At 36.3% G+C, this 22086-nt stretch overlaps 1 protein-coding gene across 4 annotated transcripts in view; it reads left to right on the top strand.

The window, feature by feature from the left end:
* ACVR1C (activin A receptor type 1C) overlaps window positions 1-22086 on the top strand; it is a 127181-nt gene that overhangs the window by 32301 nt on the left and 72794 nt on the right. For 3 of the 4 annotated variants that reach the window (XM_072612025.1, XM_072612024.1, XM_072612023.1), the window contains exon 2: window positions 15576-15806. In XM_072612025.1, coding sequence (XP_072468126.1) covers window positions 15576-15806 — 231 coding nt within the window. Of the gene's footprint in view, window positions 1-3361; window positions 5180-15575; window positions 15807-22086 lie in introns of those variants that run through there. The other variant, XM_072612026.1, reaches the window with a different exon arrangement.

Genomic DNA, 22086 nt, shown 5'->3' with positions numbered 1-22086 from the left:
AACCAGCGAAGGGAAGCTCTCCTGAAAAAGAAGAATTGGCCAAATGGAAAAAGAGGTACAAAAGCTGACTGAAAAAATAAATGTTAAAAATTAGAATTGGGCAAGTGGAAGCTAATGACCTTATGAGACATCAAGAATCAGCCAAATAAAATCAAAAGAATGAAAAAAATAGGAGAAAATATAAATTACCTCACTGGAAAAACAAATGGACCACCATAATAGAAAATAGATCCAGGAAAGATATTTTAAGAATTATTGGTCTACCTGAAAGCCATGATAAAAAGAAAAGAACTTGAACATTATCTTTCAAGAAATTACCAAGGAAAACTGCACTGAAGTCCTAGAACCATAGGATAAAACAGTCATTGAAAGAATCCACCAATCACCTCCTGAAAGAGATATCAAAATGAAAACACCAAGGAATATTGTAGCCAAATTTCATATTTATCAGGTTAAGGAGAAAATACTGTAAACAGTCAGAAAGAAACAATTTAAATATTATGGAACCATATGTAGTACCTAGTACCTTCTACATTATAGGATTGGAGGGCTTGGAATATGATATTCCATAAGGCAAAGGAGCTTGGATTAAAACCAAGGATCAGCTACCCAGCAAAACTGAACATAATCTTTCAGGGGAGGAGATGGACATTCGATGAAATAGGGGATTCTAAAACTTTCTTGTGAAAAGACCAGAGCTCAATGGAAAATTTGATCTTCAGATACAAGACTGAAGAGAAGCTTGAAAAGGTAAGCAGAAAAGAAAAAAAGCCATGTTATTCAATACGGCTAAACTGTTTACCTTCCTGCATGGGAAGATGATACTTGTAACTCTTGAGAACTGTCTCTTTATTCTGACATTTAGGAGTATACATAGACAGAGGGTGTGGATATAAGTTGACTTTGATGTGATGATAAAAAAATAATTAAGGGGTGAAAAGAGGATTGTATTAGGAGAAGAGGAATGGGGGAGACAGAAAAGGGTAAATAACATCACATGAATAGGCACAAGGACATATATAATAGAGGGGGAAAAGGGAGGGAAGCAAGCATTATTTGAACTTTACTTTCATCAGATTTAGCTCAAAGAGGAAATAACATTCACACTCACTTGGGTATAGAAATTTGTCTTACCCTATAGGAAGTAGAAGGAGAAAAGAGAAAGAAAAGGCAGGGAGTGGATAAAAGGGAGGACAGAAGGGAGGGAAGAAGTAGCAAGGAAAAGGGGAAAAGGCAGGGGGCTGATACAAGGGAGGGCATATTGAGGTAGATGGTGGTCAGAAGCAAAACACTAGTGAGGAGGGAAAGGGAAAAAGGAGAGAGAAAAACATTAATGGGGAGAAAGTAGGATGGAGAGAAGGACACAGTAATCATAACTGAATGGGATGACCTCTCCTCTAAAACAGAAGTGGATAGCAGAATGGATTAAAAACCATAATCCTACAATATATTGTTTACAAGAATCATGTGACATAGAGAGAGACACATACAGTAAAGGTAAAAGGCAGGAGCAAAATATATATGCTTTAGCTGAAGTAAAAAAAAAAGCAGAGGCAAAGACTTCCAAAAGATGGAAAATGTTGTGTACATCCAGAGAAAGAACTGTGGGGGCTGAATGCAGATCAAACTATACTATTCTCTCTCCCCCTCCCTCTCCCCCTCTCTCCCCCTTTCCCTCTCCCTATCTCTCTGTTTCTTCTTTCTCATGGTTTTCCCATTTGGTTCTAATTCTTTTTTACAAAAGACTCAATATAGATACCACCTTCTCCTCAACACTCATTCTGGACTTCTTTGATCTTATTACATATCATTTTCTATCATAATTATTTCTGTATATGCTTCATATTCCTATCAAATTATAGTCTCCTTAAGAGTAGGAGCTATGCTATCTTTGAATCTACTAATATATAGTACAGTAAAAATGTGTATAATTGATATTTTATGTTTGCAGAATTTAATTTAAAAAAAATTGGTGGTCATTCTGCCATAGTCATCCTCTCTTCAAATCTCTCTAAACAAGGAATTTGGACCATCTCCTTTTCATGTCATCTTGGTCCCCATTACTACCATTTTACAGTTTTTTAAAACCTAACCTATTCAAATAAAAATTTGACTGTTTTCTCTACCCTTTACAAATAATAATTTACTGTTCTTATGTAACAAGCTTAATTTCTTCCTTGTCTCCTGGTTTAAAAAGTAGGGTAAAGTAAAAACATGCTTAGTGCTTGTTTATATGAGATGTATTAAGATCATGAAGATACATTGCTTCTTTCCTGATGTCCTGATGTTCATTGGGTAGAAATGGGAATCTGTATGTGGGGTCATAGGATCATAGACTGAGAAATGAAGAGGCCTTAGAGACCATCTATCCTAACTCCTTCATGAAGTAATATTCTAAGACCTATAAGATAATACTAAGTGCACTATACTGATTGGTTATAGGGGAATTTTCAGTGTACCACATTATATAATTATTGTTCACTCACTTCAGTCATATCAGACTCTTTGTGACCTTGTTTGGTGTTTCCTTGGTAAAGATACTGGAGTGGTTTGCCAATGCCTTCTCTAGTTTATTTTACAAATGGGGAAAGTGAGGCAGAGAGGGTTAAATGACTTTCCTAGGATTGCACAGCTAGTAAGTGTCTGAGGACAGATTTGAATTCAGGAAGGTGAAGCTGTCTGACTTTAGGTCTGGCCCTGCACCACCTAGCTGCCCAGATAGTGTGTAATTCACAGTATAAAAGTACAGCAAAATGAATAATACCGTAAAATAAAATAAATATACAATACAATAAAACATAAATCATAAAATACAATAAAATAAAAATACAATTTGAATATAAATAGTATAAATTTGACATAAAATTAATAAACTAGCCAAAACAAACATTAATTAAAGATCCAGCTCTGTTATGTAACTACTCTGTACCGGTCACTAAGTATGTGAAAATGAAAACATCATACCCATAAGGTCCTCATATTATACTTCGATCAAATAACATATATACAAATAAGTAAATACAAGACATATATGTAGCACATGCACTGGAACTATGCTTCGAGCCCCCTTGGACAGACTGAGCCCCCGAGGATGGACTCTAGTTCCTTAAGTAGCACTGCAGTTTGAGAAGTTTGGGGGCTTTTATGATCATTGGTTTTCAGACAACTCAATTAGCTTTTAGTAAGGGCTGTTTACTGAGGCGGTATATTAAGAACAAATGGTTTAAAAGATCCCCCCAAAATTTACGACACACTTTTTCACAAATCCTTACATAATACAGGGGAGAATGGGTTTAAGATTAGAGTGTATATATATATATATATATATATATATATATATATAGTAGTGGAGTAACATATCTACTAAAGTCTTTTTGCTATGGTCTCCAAGTTTCCCTTGGGTCTGGTATAACTTTTATACTGGCATCCTTGCTGAAATTTGAATCTCCATCTCCTAATCATGTCTGGTGACCTGGGAATAGTACTGGAAAAAAAATCCAAATCCTCTTGATCCTTTTAAAGTCATTTAACCTTGTCTGAATCCTCACAAGATTCCCCTTTGGATAGAGGTAGGCAAGTAGTGAGGAGACCAAGACTGAGGCCTCTTTCCCTCAGGCAATTCATGGAATGACTCTGTCTTCTTACCACTGTCAGAGGCTCAAATCCCTGGGTTCTCAACTGGTCCTCTTTTTTTTTTCCTATAGAAGACACACATAGGCATGACATAGTCTTTCAACCAATCTGAAAGACCTTCAGTCTTCCCATTACACCTAATTGAAATGATAAAAATAACCCAGGCTTGTTCATACTTCTGACTACGTGAGTTGGATTTTTACCTGACAAAGGTATTAGGGCTTAGGTAGGGTAGGGGGTGATTTAAATCCCCCACTTTTATAGATACACATATAGTAATATGTGTGTGTTTCTATATATACACATACATATATGTATGAATAAATATATATGTACACTGAAATATATATATATAATACCATATATACGTTTCTATATATGATTATATATTACATATTCACACATATAATTCTGTTTGGAGGAAGCACTAACAATCAGGAGGAAAGATTGTATATTTGTACAATAACTTATTTTCATATTTTAAAAAATCTGCTTTGAGATGATTTGGATAGCTCAGGTCTTTTAAAATGTCACAAGGTAGTTTGAAGTCTATTTTAATTTAGGCAAATATATCTAAGATAATCAAAAGCTACCAGTATGTATGATGGTGTGCTGTATGTGATTGGACGATTACTCTATTGAACTAGGCACTGCGTTCAGAGTTGGGATAATTCCTTTCAAAATAGCCTGTAATTTCTCTCCAGATAAAAGCCAAAAAAAATGAAATATAGGCCTATAATGGGAAAATCAATTCAAGAAGCATTTATTAAACATCACCTTCCATCCAGGAACTGGCTAGCTAGACTCTGGGGATAAAAAAATGAACAAAACAGTCCTTGCCTTCAAGAATCTTAAGAAGGAACTGGCGTCAAGATGTAAAGTGATATGAAGGATCTGCTACCATTTGGTATAGAATGTCAATCAAGCATAAGCCATTCTGGGGTCAACACAAGATATAAGACACTGTCCTTGGCTTTCAGGAGTTTATAATTCAGGATATGTTATAATAATCTGAAAATCCTTTAGCTGGTAATTATATCCATGTCTCCATTTAAAAAATAATGCCAGTAAGAGAACATCAATTGTATCTCTGACCTGTTGTTAACACACACACCTTGCTAAAGGGTCTGTTTTCCCTATTAGCCTAATGGGGAAATAACTAATGCCTGTTTTGTATACAAAGGGGGAAAATCAGGCAAATCAAGTGAATTAATTTTTAAAATAATTTCATTTAACATGAAATTTCTTGAAGCAATGGTTACCAAATGGGATACTTTGGTTGCCAGAGATATACCAAGTAGTCCTGACTTCCAAAGCCTTAGAGCCTGTTCCAGCTTCTAATTTACTATGTCAGGAGTGATTTAAAGTTGGTTGATTCTGTTCTGATTTAGGGACTTTAAATCCCTCATACCTTTCTCTCTTCGCTCATCCATAGCTAGTTATACTCTTGCCTGGGATTCCAGAGGTAGATTTGTAAAGAGGCTGTCATCCTCCATCCAAGCATTCGCCCAGCTCTTTTGTCCTTTAAGAAGAGAAATTTAGAGGGGTGAGTAAGAAAAATATTTAGGAACCATCATCTTTAATTGGGGGTGTAAATGCTTGTTTCTATATTCAAATACATTTTTTATTTGAATATATTCTGTATTCAAAACACACTGTGGGAATTGAAAAACTACTGTTTGTAGTGATATTTATGAACAATATATATTTGGAAAAGTGAACTTCTAGTAAAAACTATAATAGAACAGTTAAACCAGCTTCCTCTGTTTCTCTACATCTAAATGCATGAATAGTGACTTGAGATTAAATAAGCTGATTTGAGATTCCATTGTTATGCTGGTAACATTCAACGGTATTGTGAAATGTTTTCACATCTACTTAATTGAAAAACCTAAAAAAAAAAAAAAAAGGTTGACATGGCACAGTGCTATTTTGTACATCAATTAAGTGTCTTGTTGAGTATAATTTCTGTTTCTATGGTTCTGATTTACTTCTGGAAGTTTTAAGATATATAGTATTACATAGACATGCCTGACATGATTTAGTAGTCATAAAAAAATTTCAATCTTGTAGCACTTTACCCTGATTTCCCAACACTAACATCTTAAAATTTTAAAAAGAATATCCTATTTTCTCTTACTTGATAGGTACTTGACAGGATAAATTATCTTCGGTACTGATTGGATCTATTTCTGGACCTTAAACTGTCTTTATAGCATTGAAATCTAGGGAGTGGAGATTTTTTAGTGGGATGATCAGCTCTTCCATTATCTACCAGAGTCTATCTCTAGGTCTGTCTTTGTGATATCACTTCCCCTTATCTCCACTCTCAAAGACTTGTCATATGAACCATTAGAACCTAGATAATGGAATCCAAAGGGAGTAAGGAAGTATTTAGCAAATAGTGCAGTAATTAAAAGATTTCCTTGGCTCTCTCTTTACTCCTCTCCCTACCAAACACATATACATCCTGTGATATTGAGGCTGGAAATAGGGATGGGGGTGGGGGGGAGTTGGGTTCAGGCCTACAGAGGGACAAAGAAAAGGAAATGTGCATTTATATAGCCTCTATATGTCAAGCGCTATGCCTACTATGTGCCAGACATTCTCTTAAGTGCTTTATAAATATTATTTCATTTGCTCTTCTCAACAACTCTGTGAGGTAGGTGCTGTTATTTTCCATGGTTTACAGTTGAGGAAACTGAGACTGTGATTTGCCTAGAGTCACACAGCTGGCAAGTGTCTGAGGTTGTATTTGAACTCTGTCTTCCTGTCTCCAGGACTCTATCCATTGTGCTACCTAGCTGTCTTGTCATGTCACTGCTTTCCAGGGAAGCTGCCAGATAGGAAAGATATTTACCACCAGCTAAGTGGCACAATTGATAGAGCTCCAGACCTGGAATCAGGAAGACCCGAGTTCAAATGTGACCTCAGGCACTTACTAGTTGTATGACCTTGGGCAAGTCACTTAACCATGTTTGCCTCAGTTTCCTCATCTGTAAAATGAACTGGAGAAGGAAATGGCAAACCCCTCCAGTATCTTTTCCAAGAAAACATCAAATGGATTATGAAGAGTTGGAAATGACTGAACAGCAACAATAATCTGCTAACACTTGTTGCAAAGGAATAGTTTCCTCTCCTAAGACCAGTCTAGTGTTGGCCATGAGGTCATAGTTCTGAATTACCCTCGTGATATTGTTACAAACAGTTTTTTCAGATCTTTGATGCCTTATCTCTAGATTAGGGAAATGCTGAGAATTTCCCACAAATATTGGAGAGAATTAATTTTCAGCTCAAAATTTTAATACTAGCTTACAGTTTGTATATAGACCTTTTCTCACAATAACCCCATGGAATAGGTTAGGACAAGTTTATTATTTTTATTTTTCAAGGGAAAAAACAGAGGCTCAAAAATTTTTGCAGAAACCTACTTGCTCAGTGTTATATAGACAGTAAATAGTAGTCCTGGTACTTAAAATCAAGTCTTTTATCTCATGTCCTTTGAAAACCTTTTGCCAGAATATTCGTGTAGCTTTGGCAGACTTTATGAGTGTCGCACATTGTGCTCTCTTCCCCCCCGCCCCTCATAACACAAATGTTCTAAATTCCCCAGGAACATGAAAAAAGCCATTAAAAAGGAAAAGAAAGAGGAGATAGTCCATTGAATTTCATTATTATTGGACTTTCTGTGGGCCAGTTTTAACTTTATTTCCTTAACTTCTTTTGCAAAAGACTGGGGCTTATTTTCAACTTGCCTTAATGCCATCCTACATTTGGTATCCATGCTGCACTGATGACTTAGACAATCAAGATAGTGAAAGAACCAATATACTAAGTATGTTGATTTTCTTCATAGACATCTTTTCTAGCTTTAAAAAAAAATGTATTTTGTCCCTAAGAGTCTATGTAAAAAAACAGACCACCTTAGAGAGAAGAGGGAGAACATGCTCCTTGGTTAAACAATGAGGTCAGTGTATGTCGTTAATATTACAGAATACAAGGGGGGGGAAGGGAACAATTCGTTAGTCATTATGACAGTATTCAAAATGACAACTTCTTGAAGAAAAAACCCAAAGATGCACATTTTGAAATATTCCTGTATGGTCCTGATGAGATGTTCCAGTTCCCTGAGGCTACTTCTTCCCAGTTCAACCCTTTCATTTTAAGTTTAGGAAACTGAGGTCCATATGGGCAAAGGGACCTGTCCAAGATCACATAGGTAAATAGAAGAATTGAAATTTTAATCAAGACCTTTTAGCTCCTTATGTAGCCCTCTTTCCAGAAATAAAGAACAGCAAAACTCTAGTTAACAGTTTAGTACCTAATTTGAAATATTGCACAATTCAAAACTATTGCTATTTTGTGACCGTCTAGTTGTGTGATTCTTTAATAAGAACAACTAATTCAAACCTGGTTATGTTTGAATGATGTTTTTTCCTAGTTCCTCATGGTATAGGTAAAGCAGGTGCAGTGGAAATAGTAGCAGCTGTGTTTAAATTTACATAAAGATCAATCTTCTGGTAATTAATAATATACATGTCTTTGAGTTTAATGTGTGTGTTAAATACTTTTGCTCATCCAAACAGAAGAAAGAGCTAAAAGGGCTAATAAAAATGTCAGTGGGAGGAAAAAGGGACTAGGTTAGACTTGGAGGAAAACATTTAGAGAATCCTTTCCTTAACTTGCTTTGACATCCCTTTCTCCAGAACCCAAGTAAAACATGTCGAGAATGTAAACAAAGATGAAAATTTCTACTAAAAAGTTTAATTCTGTCTTGGAAAACTGATATAATTTAGCCTGATTAGAGCTCAATTAAATAAAATTAATTGATTGGTCTTATATAATGCTTTATGAAAATATATCTTCTCACTGAGGACATCAATTTTCCCTAATTAAAACATTTAGTATAAAAGATATTTAGATATATACCCAAATGTATATTCTGTAATTGTGAAAAATACTTCAGAGAAGATGGGTACTGTTAGTTATAACTCAGAGTCTGCTATGCTCAGCATTTTTGTCCTCTGAAGGTATCAGTTGAGGTGTCAGTTGATCTGGAATACATGGAATATTTGGCAGATGTTTTAAGCCATTATCAGTAGCTACTCAGCTTTATTTGTTTTTACTATCTTGTAAGATTTAAGATAAGGGTTCAATTTAAGTACTGTTATTATGTCCTATACATAACCTGAGACCATCTTAATCACCAGCACTTTTATTTTTCTAAGATAGAAATTAATCTTTCTAGTCAGTCCAAAGTGTTTGTTGAGAGCTCATAGGGTACTACTGTAATAGACAACTCGAGTCTCAGTGTTCCTTGACTTTGCCAAGCAGATAAAGATCAATGCATTTTTACAAAGAAAAATCATCACTAAAATGCAGCAAAGTATTTAATCTGCCCATCTTCTGATTGAAGGTTCACAGAAAGTGTACTTCTATACAGAATATGTACAAAGTGATTACCATCCGAAGAGATCTTATTCTCTAAATGAGGTGCTTTTGTAGAATTTATTTTACCTAGAAACCCTACTTAAATTAATTATGCATAGATCCACTGGGCATGTTGACACCAAGGAAAAGATAGAAATTGGACTGGAAAGATTCAACTGAGAAAATTCATAAATCTGATAGGAAACATTTTGATAATGTCTCCGAATTGTCTTTTAGTTTGAGACATATGAAAGTGTCTATTTGTTTAACCACAACTGATTTTGGATTATGAATCAACTAGGTGGCACAGTGGCTAGAGTGGCAGGCCTCGAGTCAGAAAGACTCATCTTTCTGAGTTCAAATCTGACTTCAGACACTTGCTAGCTGTGTGAGCCTAGGAAAGACACTTAACCCCATCTGCTTTAATTGCTTCATCTGTAAAAATGATCCTTAGAAGAAAATAATAGACCACTCTAGTACCTTTGCCAAGTAAACCCCAAATGGAGTGATGAAGAGTTGGACATGGCTGAAACAACTTAATAGTAGTGACTTAGGTTCTGTTATCTGACAGGGGTGACCTGATAACCTGCCAGTTCTCTTTTACCATACCAGCAGTGATGGTGGCTTTAAAACATCTGGCTGGGGACAACTAGGTGATGCAGTGGATGGAACACTGCCCTGGAGTTAGGAGAACCTGAGTTCAAATCCAGCCCCAGACATTGACTAGCTGTGTGCAAGTCACTTAACTCCGATTGCCTCTCCCCTTAAAGAATAGATCTAATTGTATATGACCTTTCTTCCAAGTCACCTTTATGAATATTTCACTGACCTATAATTTCATCATTCCTTAGATGAAAATTACAATCCTGCAATGCCTTCTTCAAGAGTTTGAATTGATTCCACCCTGAAGTTCATCACTTGGTGATGAGCCTCTCCAAATTTAGCTGAATTGTCTATCAGTGGACCTGAACTCAAAACTTTTTCAGAGTTTGCTTTCTACTGGAATGGCTTTCCAGATATCAGGGTCACTGATGTGTCATGATAATACATTGGGATAAGACTTTAAGGGTTTAATGAAGTAGTGCCTGATTTTTAAAAAAGCATGTTTTACCACATGCTTCACCGTGACATGAAGTTGATTCTGAGACCTTCAAGATCAAGAGAAAAAGAACATATTCTCTGGAACATATGACCAGAGGCTAATTTCGGTGCCTAACCATCTGAACATAAGTCTTCTTACTAAGTATGTAAAGGCTTGTCATCAGGTTGGCCACTGTGAATTCTGTGTCAGTGGCAACCCTGAAAAAAAATGGCTCTCAGTGCAACCCAACTTCCTTGTACTCTTGCCATGATAATTGTGATGGTGGAATAGCAAAAAAGGGGTCAGAGGGTGGTATCATTTAATTTTTAGATATTTAAATATTCATATCATAGTATGTCTATAAACGTGACTATAACTCTAGTTACTCTAAATTAGAGATCGTTGTCCAGTGGCCAAAAAGTTGAAATCTAATTGAAGGAACAAACATATCAGTATTTCCATGCTTGGTATAAATGAGGTAAGAAGGCATAAAGAAAATACAAATAAGTGGAAAGACTGCTTATAGGTTCTGCTTGCTGAATAAATAAAGGACTTGCTATGGTCAATTTCATCATCTGTCCCAGTGGAATGAAGAAAATCATTTCATGGGGTATTTTGTAATGTTGGTCTCACAGTACTTGTTATGAGCATAAGCAAAAAGAGAGCACCCTGAGGAAATTGCAACTTCTGTGCCAAAGTCTGTTGCAGAGGGTGAAGAAATAGTGTAATTCTGTGAAAGACTTGACAAGAATCTTCAATCAAATCACTGTATACCTTGATAGTGGAATACAAAGGTAGGCATTGGGGAAGCCGGCAAAAATATGTTGAAAATAAGGTACAGAGTTAAGAAAAAGAATGGAAAAGCCAAAGATTTGTAAACTACTCATGAGTTTCATACCTACATATGATCAATATTTTCCTCAAAATGAGTAAGGAAGTATTAGACAAAGCAAACTTAGGATACCATCTCCAAAAGTTAAAGGGACTATATGTGTGTGTGTTTGTCCTTCATTGCCAAAGAAGACCATGCCATCAGAGAAATAATGACATGATTTGCACTTGATTTTGTTTTGAGTGAGGGAGAGTTGTGCAGGTCATCAGCCTCACTTCTCCTCCAGAGCTATCTGAATCCAGTGACCAGATATTCATCAGGATGGCTGGAGATGACCCAGGATGAAGCAATTGGGGTTAAGTGACTTGCCCAAGGTCACACAGCTAGTGAGTGTCAAGTGTCTGAGGTGAGATTTCAACTCAAGTCCTTCTGACTCCTGCACTGGTGGTCTGTCCCACTGCACCACCAAGCTGCCCCAAAGGGACTATAACAACATACTGGTTATTAGTGTGGGAATAATTTCTGAGATGTCTGGGTACAGTCAGAACATTGAGTAGTTTAAGGGCAAAGATGAGAAATAGAGAGTGCAGGCAGTTGCAGACTTTGTTGGGGAGGGGAAGGAATATATCAAGTTGAAGATATTGATTTTATTTCTACTTTTAGATGGATTTAACATATAAAAAGTGGTCACCGAAACAAAGAGGTCAAAAGGACTCTAAAAGAGGTCTAAAAGGACTCTTAGTAAATAATCTTAAGAAATGAAGACATGACAAATCATTTGAAATTTACCACCTCACGATTGATGTATTATATAAAAAAGTAGAAATGGCACTTAAGAAAATAAAGGTAGCTGTAGTAGCTAGACTTGACTAAATCCACACCTATCTTTACAAGAGACAACAGAGTTTTGAGACATTGAAAGGATTAATTTCCAGTGTTTCTGAAGGGAAAGGATACCAACATAATGGGGGGGAAACCACCCTGGCAGTTGAGAAGACATCAACAACAGTCAATTCATTTGAGGCTATTCAAGCTATTTCAGTGGATAAAATGCTGGAATTGTAATCAGGAAGATGAGTTCAAATCCTGCCTCAGATATCTGTGTAACCCTAGGCAAACCATTGCCCTTGCAGCCTCAGTTTCCTCATTTGTAAAATTATTTGTAAAATAATAGCTCCTATCTCACAGAGTTATTGTAAAGATCAAATGAGATAATATATGCATGGTGGTTTGCAAATCTTTAAGTGCTATAAAAATACTAGCTACCTACCTTCTCATCTTTATAAAAATTTTTATAAGAACCATGTATACATTATTGACAGTATGCTTGAGGAGAATAAGAACAGGCAGGTTTTTTCAGATGATTCTTTAGAGCAGACCAGATCTCCACAGTCATGCAATTGATAAAAAGTTATAAAAATATGAAAAGTGTCCTATGCAGAGCCTGAATTGGAAGAAGTATTTCCAGGAGATGGTCAGGTCCTCCTTAACAAACTATTTGTTGATTGAATCAAGCCCTGAATACTGCATGACCTCCCTAATTAAATCTCTAAATCACATAAAAGATCACTGTAGCAGTTCTCTGCAGAAAAAACAAATAGACAAAAATGCCTATTGCCCACACTATGGCATTCAGTTAAGTGGGCAGTCCATTGAGTTCATCCATCAGTAATAAACTTTAGAGAGACATTGCGAACAGACAATTAACTAGGTCTAAAACTGAATAGGAAGAGAGTGGGATAGATTGTACTTGGGAAATTGAATAACATTTTCTATGAAAGCAAAGTACTTGCTGACAAAATCCCAATTTTTTTTTAACACGATCCCACTGATGGTATATGATTGTGAAGCTTTGAACATCACTTCCACTGAAGAATCAGAATAGTGAATGATCTAAAAGGCAACAGAGAAATACATAGTGAGTATGTTTAAGTTTCAGCACAGTGCCAGTGATACCATAAATGAAAGAAGCGGTACCAAAGATATGACCAAAGAAATGTATGAATAGAAAAGAAGGTAGGCCCAGAGTGTAGTGAGAGAGTGAATGGTGGCAAATACATAGCCCTGGTGCAGTATTTATATTCATGGAATGTTTGAAACAAAAACCTAGAATAAAACCTTTAGTGCATTGAGTAGATCATCTTTGGAAGATTTATAGGAAGACTTGGAGAAGAATTGCCCAGGATGAGAAGGCATGGATGGATTTACCATCTATGCTGATGGAGAGAATATTCACATTAGTGAGATCTACCATGTAACAAGTTATAGGAACAGAAACCCAAACGGTGTGATCTATGTCATCGAGCTTCCCTTTTGCACAGATCATGTGGGTTATTCCCAAAATTCAATTATATAATAATTATTGATAATTATGCAGATAAATATGTGGAAGGTACTTTGTGATTTAAATACTTCTAGTATATCTTCATTGTCTTTAATCAAGGCAGAGTTTTATCTACTAGATTGATAGAATCTTTGAAGACTGAACCTGTAAAATGTTCTTATTTGTATCCTCCACAGCTCTGGAGTACACATTCCTTTGCACATAATAGCCACTCAATAAATGTTTGTTGAGTGAGTGGTGATTACCTCCTATCCTCTACCCAGAATTCTATCCAGTTAGCTAGCATTTTAATCACCTTGATAGTGTCTGTATTCTAGAGAGCCTCCAGAGTGTTAGCTCATTCAGTTGCATATCTCCTTTCTATATGGAATCTCTGGAGTCCCTCAAGCTTGGGAAGAAGGATCTTGGAGACATTTTTCCTAGATCATATGGATTTTTGTAAGATTGGAACATTCCTGGTCATTGTTAATGAGAGTATTTAAGATCATACTCTGATACTGTTCCTAAATTTTGATGAAATAAGGAGTACATTAATATTGAACTTGGTGAGATAGGAAGTAGCTGTTTTGCTTTCTTAAATATTTCTTGCATCAATACTGACCATAAAGAGTCTTCTTTTCTGATTTCATTACTGTCTGAATATATTATGTAGCTGTTGATGCATTTTTCATAAAAATGGAATATTACTTGACATGTGGAACTGTAAAAAGAAAAACACATAACTTACTTTCTGATCACTCCATATTTTATTTTTCTTTATAAAATCCAATCATAAAGGTAGTAAGCCTTTTTCATTGCTTATCATTTGCCTCATTTATTTAAATGCATATTCATAGAGTGAAACTTCTGCCAATGTACAATATTAATAATTAGCAACTAAAAGACTGTAATTTAAATAACATAATAAAAAAAGAGCACTGGCTCTAGAATCAGAGGACCTGGGTTCAAGTTCCCTAAAAGGATAGCAAAAGTTAAAAAAAAGAAAATGGATATTTCAGTGAAAGCTGAGATCTCCTAAAATAATAATATATCAAAACAAGGCACAAAATATAAATACAGCATAGCTAGGGCTTTTTTGTAAATATTTGGCTTCCTTGTTGAAAGTTCTAAAGGAAAGGCAGCAAAGGCACAATTAAGCAGAGTGTGTTGGCTAGGAAAGCTTCAATCAAACCCCTCCACAACAGAATGGAGTGCCGCTCATTTTAGTTGCTCAGATACTGTTTCCTAGCACTTCATGAAAGCTGATGACTTAGAACTGAGCATGTTGATTTGGGCCAAAGGAAATGGGGACACATAAATATGGGAAAAGGTGACAACTATGTTCATAATGAATAAATAGGATGTTGGTTTGTAGGCAGAGGGAGAGATATTAGACATTGGGTAGGTAGCTAATTTTTTATGGCACTTTAAGATTTTCAAACCACCATGCATGTATTATCTCATTTGATCTTTATAATAACTCTGTGAGATAGGTGTTATTATTATCCCCATTTTACAAATGAAGAAACTGAGGCTGAAAGGGCAATGACTTGTTCAGGGTTTACACAGGCATCAAGTGTCTGAGGCAGGATTTGAACTCATCTTTCTGATTACCTTAGATATTGACCATAAAGACCCTTTATGGTCAGTATTAATGCAAGAAATATTTAAGAAAGCTGGAGATTTATGGAAATATTTAAGAAAGTCAAGATGAGCTGGGTTCAAGTTCCACCTCTGAACTATTGGTTCTATGACTCTAACCAAATCACCTGTCTTCTCAATGTACCAGGGAACTCTGAACTATAACTTGTGATCTGTATTGCTGAGAGGATTTTCCTTATTTGGGAGTTTCCAATACCAGTTAAATAGGAATGGTGTTAAAAAAAAAAAAAAGTTCATAGGAACACCACAGTGGTAAATGAAGGAATGGGGGAAAACATTTATCTAAAACAGGAATTCTTAACTCGAGATACTGTCCTTCTTTTAAAAAAATTCAAATAACATTTCAATATAATTGTTTCCTTTGAAATCCTATGTCTTTTATAGTACTAAAAATATTTTTTTTCTGAGAAGGGGTCCGTAGACTTTACCAGCTACCAAAGAGGGCCTTGACACCAAAAAGGTTATGTTTTAAACCAGTTGTACTTTAGAAACAAGTCCACATCCCAGTATGTAAAGTCAATCATCGTAGATTTCAACACTTTGACTTTCTGTATTGTGAGGTGTGTTTGTATTTGATTTGTTATGTTTTAAGGCCTCTCTGTTTCCCCTTTCAGGACTGAAGTGTGTGTGTCTGTTGTGTGAATATTCAAACTTCACCTGCCAGACAGAAGGAGCATGTTGGGCCTCCGTCATGCTAACAAATGGTAGAGAAGAAGTGATTAAATCCTGTGTGTCCCTCCCAGAGCTCAATGCTCAAGTCTTCTGTCACAGCTCTAACAACATAACAAAGACCGAATGCTGCTTCACAGATTTTTGCAACAATATTACCTTGCACCTCCCAGCAGGTGAGTAGTATCTTTTTTGTTAATCCAGAATTTAATTTCTTCCTTTAAAAAGTACAGCAATGGTAAAAACAAACACCCCTTCAAGGAAGAAGTAAAGTCTTGTCAGATAATTCTTTTTGGAAATACAAAGAGCTCAAGAGTTTACCTGTGGTTAATTGCAGAAAAATTTTGTTTTTCCAACAACTTTAGTGTCAGAATATATGGACACAGTGAGTAAATTATGATGAAAGTTCCCCTGTGTGAACTGCATTTTAGCATATTGTATGTGGTTTAAGTTAAATTCAAATCCTTTTAGATTCTTTAGAAAGAAAGAAAATGGTAGTGAGGGGGAAATCCAAGAAGGCCTAAAAGGAGGAAGGTAAACTTTTTTTTGTTACCAGTTTTCAAAAGCTTTTTTTCATGTCTGATGAATTTTCTTTCTTTTGTATGTCCTTCCCATCCAACTACTTTCAAATAAGAGAATGATTTTCCAGAGAGCCGGTAAAGCATGGAGAGAAAAGAGAATCTGCATTGATTCTTATCACTTTCTTAGATATTTCTCTCCTATTCTGATTTACTACCTTGTTTTCTTACTCATGAGGTTTGCTGAAGGACTTAGTCTTGACATTTATCTCCTGATGGATGCTATGTGATAATTTGAAATGAATATGGGTTCCTGCCACAAAAATGGTTCTGATGTTGAACATTGTTTTGGATGGAATGCATACACGAAGTTTATGACCATTAGAAACTTTTAAATGCATTCTCACCTGTCCAACAAATTCACAGATTACACTCTGGATAACCCAGAAAACAATATTCTCTATCACCAATCTGCCTTACTACATGGGCCCTAGACTTTAAACATTATCTGTTGTTGTGACTCTTCTTAAAGTTCTACTCCTAATCAAAGAACTAGAATCATTCAATGAATAAAGCAAAAAAAAGTACTTGTTAAGTAGCTACTATTAATCACAAGTAACATAGGTATGTGTAGTATAAATATAAAGTGAATATTTACAAATGCAGAGTAGTTAAATACAAGATAATTTGGGAGGGAAGACATTAGCAGTTTGGAAATTATGGAAAACTTTATGCAGGAGATGGTGCTTGATCTGTGTTTTAAAGGAAAAGAGAAACTTTGGAAGAGAGGAGGTAGTTTGTTACAGGCATGGAGGATGAGCCAATGCAAAGGCATGGGAAAAGGAGATAGTGTCATGCGTAAGAAACAGAGAGAAGGCCAGTTTGGGTGGATGACAGAATGTAAGAGGGGGAAGTAATATCTAATAAGGATGGAAATATAAACTGGAGCCCAATTGTATAAGCTAAACAGAGTTCATATTTTATCCTCGAGGCAATTGAAACCCAGAGGTATAGATAATTGGAGTCACATGACTGTAGTCTATGATTAAGTAAGATTACTTTGGCAGCAATGTTTAAGATGGACTGGAGTGGTTAGGCACTTGAGACAAAGAAACCAGGTAGTAGGCTGTTTTAGTAATTTAGTAGAGAACTAAGGAGGTCCTGAACTTAAGTGACAGCCTTGTGACTAGAAAGAAGGAGTCAGATGGGACAGATGTTACAGTGTTAGAAATGGCGTGATATGACAACCGATGGAATATATAGGGTAAGAGAGAATAAAAGGTTTTTGATAATGCTGAAGCTATAAACCTGGGAGACTGACATGATGGAGAAACTTTCAGCATGTAACAATGTGAAACAGAGAATGGGTTAGGTGGAAAGATAATTCAGTATGGGACATGTTAAATTTAAGAAGTCTTTAGGTTATCCACTTTCAAGTATCCAACAGGCCATTAGTTGGTCTTGTGGGACCGAAGCTTAGGGGAGAGACTGGATATATATTGCCATGGAGGTCATCAGCATAGAGATGAGAATTGAACCATGAGCACTGATAAGGTGACCCAAGAGAGAGCATAGAGGGAACAGAGAAGATTTAGGGCTGACAGTTGTGAAGAGGAAAAGTGGTCAGATAGGTAGGGAAAGAACTAAAAAGAGTTGTGCCATGAACACGCAGAGAAGAGAAAGTATCCAGGAAGAAATAGCGGTCAGCAATGCCAAATAATTCAAGGGATAAATCAAGAAGGATTAGGACTGAGAAAAGACCATTGGATCTGGCAATTAAGACATCACTATTAAGTTTGGAGAGAGCAATTTCAGTTGAATGATGAGGCCAGATACCAGATTGCAAAGGGATTGAGGAATAAATGAGAGTAGAAGAAACAGAGGCACCAAGTAGAGAAAGTTTTTGGAAGAAGTTTGAGAATAGGAGAAAAGATAGAAGAGAAGGAGTTTGAGGGGTTTAGCACAGATATTTTAAGGATGGTGCAGACTTGAGCATGTTTTAAGGAAGTAGGGAGGGAAGCAGTAGAAATGGAAAAGTTAAAAGTTTGAGAGAGAAAAGGGGGATGACTGAAGATGAAATCTTTTAGGGGTGAGAGATGAGATTTAGAAACCTATTGGCCTTCCCAAGAAGGTTCACCTCATGGTCAGAGACTGGGGAAAGGAAAAGTGTTATGGGTTGATGTCAAGGGATTTTGAGATGAAGACAGAAGCCATAGAGGAAGTTATATTAAATGACCATAATTATCTCAGAGAAGTAAGGTCCTTAACTGGTTTGAGGAGGAGGGAAAAGTGTGGGAGGCCTAAGAAGGGAAGAACAGTTTGTAAGGCTTTTTTGAGGAGTGAGATGAAGGATGAATTAAGGATTAAAAGAGCTGCCTTCCTGAAAAAGGACCCCATTGAGGAGAGATAGCAGAAATCTGAAATGTACCCAGTCAACACAGTAGTGGGACTTCTGCCCGCCATGTTCAGCAGTTTGTGAGTGCAATTGGAAGAGGCAAACAGTAGAATAAATCTAACACTGAATTTTTGATAAGGCAGGAGCAAGGACACGATATGGTGGCAAGGGTTTCAAAACAGAGGACAGCATAGAGTTGAAATGACTATTGTGGTAAGAATGGAGAGGGAGGAAAGTGAAGTTAGAGCAGAGGTAGTAGCTTAAGAAGGTACTGAGGGGTGGAGAGATTGGTTATCTCAGCAAGGCTGAGCAATAGGTTTAGGAAGAGTGAGATATAGTGAAAATGAACTGATAGAAAGTTCTGATCGTGAGAAAACCAGAATTCCTGACTAGAGAAGAACACTTTTGTGGGTCACGAAGAGATCTAGTGTGCAACCATTCTTATGTCTGGCCAAGGTAGAATGAAGGAATAATTGACTCCAAGTCTCTCCAGTAAACATCTTTTTAACATTAGCATTTGAATGGTGTTGATGTTTGGCAGGGAAACATTGAAGATAAGTCTTCCAAGAATTGGAAATGAATATCACACAGAGGTCAATGGAAAGATGAACAGAGGAGTAGGATGAGGAGGCTGCAACATATAACAAAACAGGAATTTTCAATAACTGAAGCAAAAGCTGCCATCAGTGAAAGCATGATGGGCTGGCTATGAGGTGGGGCAAGTAGACAAGTCAGAATGTTCTACGGTTAGTCTTGTGATTTCAGGAGAAAGCACAAAAAAGCTTCCAGCAGTTTGAGTGCACTCCCTATCGTGAACTGACAGGAAGACCTAGATTAATAGATCTTTTTGAACTTTGTTAGGTTGACCTTCAAAAGTACTTCCAGCATGGAAGAACCTGACAGAATTTAGCCTTCAAGAATCCAGGTCACCTCCATGACACCATGACACATCAGAATAGATCTGTGGAGGGAAAAAAAAAGTATATGATGAAGTTAAAAAGCATATGCTTATTTATTATTATATCTTATAGAAGATATACTTTGACATGGCACTGAATTGGATCTGGGATCCTAAGAACCCCTATTTTCTTTCCTTTTGACTGCAATGATTGTGACTCACTGAGCTAGCTGTCTGAATTGCAGAATTTTTCCTTACATTCTTTGATGATTGAGAGGGGAATTACCAGTGTACTCAAGAGGCTATTACAACATGCTTTGAGTACTGATTGCAAGGATAAAAAGCAACTCTGTAGTCCGTTTCTACTTAGTTGTTGAATAGCATATAGTATTTATGTGTGTTAGCAGTCTTTAGAGTGTTCCGATGCTAGACTGGAAAACTTCCCATGATGCAAAACCAGGAAGCATAGTCGATGTATAGAGCATTGGACTTCGATCTGGATTCAAATCCTGCCTCTGACTTTAGCTATGTGATGAGGGGCAAGCCACATAACCTAAGCCTCAGTTTCCACAACTGTAAAAAGAAGAAGTTGAATTAGATGACTACTAAGGTCACTTCCAACTTCTGATTCTATAGTCAATAGAATTCTTTCCTTCCTCTTCTCCTAAGGCTCAAGGTACAGACACAATTAGTCATATTAGTCATCTTCTGGGGAAAAAATGGATTAGTCACTGGACACTGGGTATACAAGATAGCAGCTGGCTGATAGAACATTTTTACTTTGTAAATAGTTTATATAGAGTATCTTTAATCTTTTTTGTGTCCTGGACCCTTTTAGCTGTCTGGTGAAATCTGTGGATTCATAGATGTTTGCAAATGCATAAAACAAAATGCAAAGAAAACCATTTATATTGAAAATAATTATATAAAAACAGATCAAAATATGTACTCAGAATCTAGGTTAAGAATCCCTTGTTTTATGAACATTTTTATTTATAACTACTTTAGAGCCATAGAATATACCTGAATACTTATATATCTGCATGTCTTATTTACCAATCTGAATTTCTGAATGCCAAGCTGCCTTGCCTATTCAAAATGCTGAACCTTGCTTCTGTCCTCTAGTGTTAGCCTACTACCTGAGTCTCAGGAATGTGGCTAAAGGGTGCATACTAATGGTTCTACTCCAAATCCTGGCCTTGGACCCTTCTGCTCTGTCCCATGCCATGCCAACCATGATGCAGTGCTAGCAAAAATACTCCACATGCTGAGCAAATATCCTGATTTTAGACAAATTGTATTTTTAGACAAATTGTCTCTCGAATTATGCTTCTTTTTCCTCTCTCATGTTTTCTACTTCTTGTGAAAAGGGAGGTTATTGGAAGCTTGTTTTGTTGCTTGGGAGGATTTATAGATTTTCTTAAAACTGGTCTGTAGCTGAATGCCTTTCTCATTAACTTGGCAACAGTTATCTCTATCTGATAGTGCTAGTGATTCCACATGTTACAGAAATTGCTTTTCCTTAATGATAATTATGGAATTATTCAGACTGGATCTGAAATTTCATTGTTATAAGGAATTCCATCCTTTCCCATTGTGAATGGTTTATCTTCTCTGTAATTTATAGTATTAAAGAATATGGAGGAGTTAAGTGACTTGCCCAGTGTCACACAACCAACCATGTGTCCAAAGTCAGACTTGAATTTAGGTCTTTCTGATTTTCTGTCTTTGCCCTCAAAGAGCTTACAATCTAATGGGAGAATACAAAATACAAACAAATATAGGCAAAATGAGCTGTATAGAGGATAAATAGGAAATGATTAAAAGAGAAAAAGCACAGAATTAAGAGGGGTTAAGGAAGGCCTTCTTAGCTATACAGTCATGCGCCACTAGACTTGGTTTATAACTCAGTATAATTAATTTCCTTTGTAATCCTTTGAATTTTATTTTATGCTTTTGCAAACATTATGAGAAGGGATCCATAGGCTCTACAAGACCGCTAAAGGGCCCCCCTGATGATGCAAAAAATGATTTTTTAAAAACCCTTCTCTAAACCAATGGATAAACTGACTTACTGTTCTGACCATCTGAATAAGGACCATTAGCTGAATTCTATAAATACATTCAGAACTTGTTTTCTTACCACATGTACCCTCATTAATGAATAGATTTGTATAAACAAGATTTTCCCTCCTGCAATTTCCTTCTCTTCTACCTACCATATGCCCCAATTCTCTTTCTGCTTAAAAGACCTCCATCACCTAAAGATGTCCTCTTATATCTCTTCTCCCTTTTTATACCCAGGTTCTTTGAAAAAGCAATTTGTGCTCATTGACTCTACCTTTCTCTGCTTTTATTTCTTACTTGAACCCTTAGTGTCTGATTTCTTAAGTCATGACTCAAATGAAACAGCTTTATTTAGGATTACTATGTGCCTGAATCCCTCTTGACCTGTCTGTAGCATATGACACTGTTGACCATTCCTACATAATACAATGAAAGAAAGGTCAGAAGAGGGAGATGGTTGTTAGAAATTTAGGTTAATGAGCATTTATTAATTGCCTTCTATGTGCTAGACACTGTACAAAAGGCAGGTAGGTGGTGTATTGGATAGATTATTGGATCTGGAGTCAGGAACAACTGAG

This window comes from Notamacropus eugenii, chromosome 5 (assembly GCF_028372415.1).
Source record: "Notamacropus eugenii isolate mMacEug1 chromosome 5, mMacEug1.pri_v2, whole genome shotgun sequence".
Lineage (NCBI taxonomy): Eukaryota > Metazoa > Chordata > Mammalia > Diprotodontia > Macropodidae > Notamacropus > Notamacropus eugenii.
Note: the sequence above shows the minus strand (reverse complement) of the source record. Positions and strands in the feature narration are given on the sequence as shown.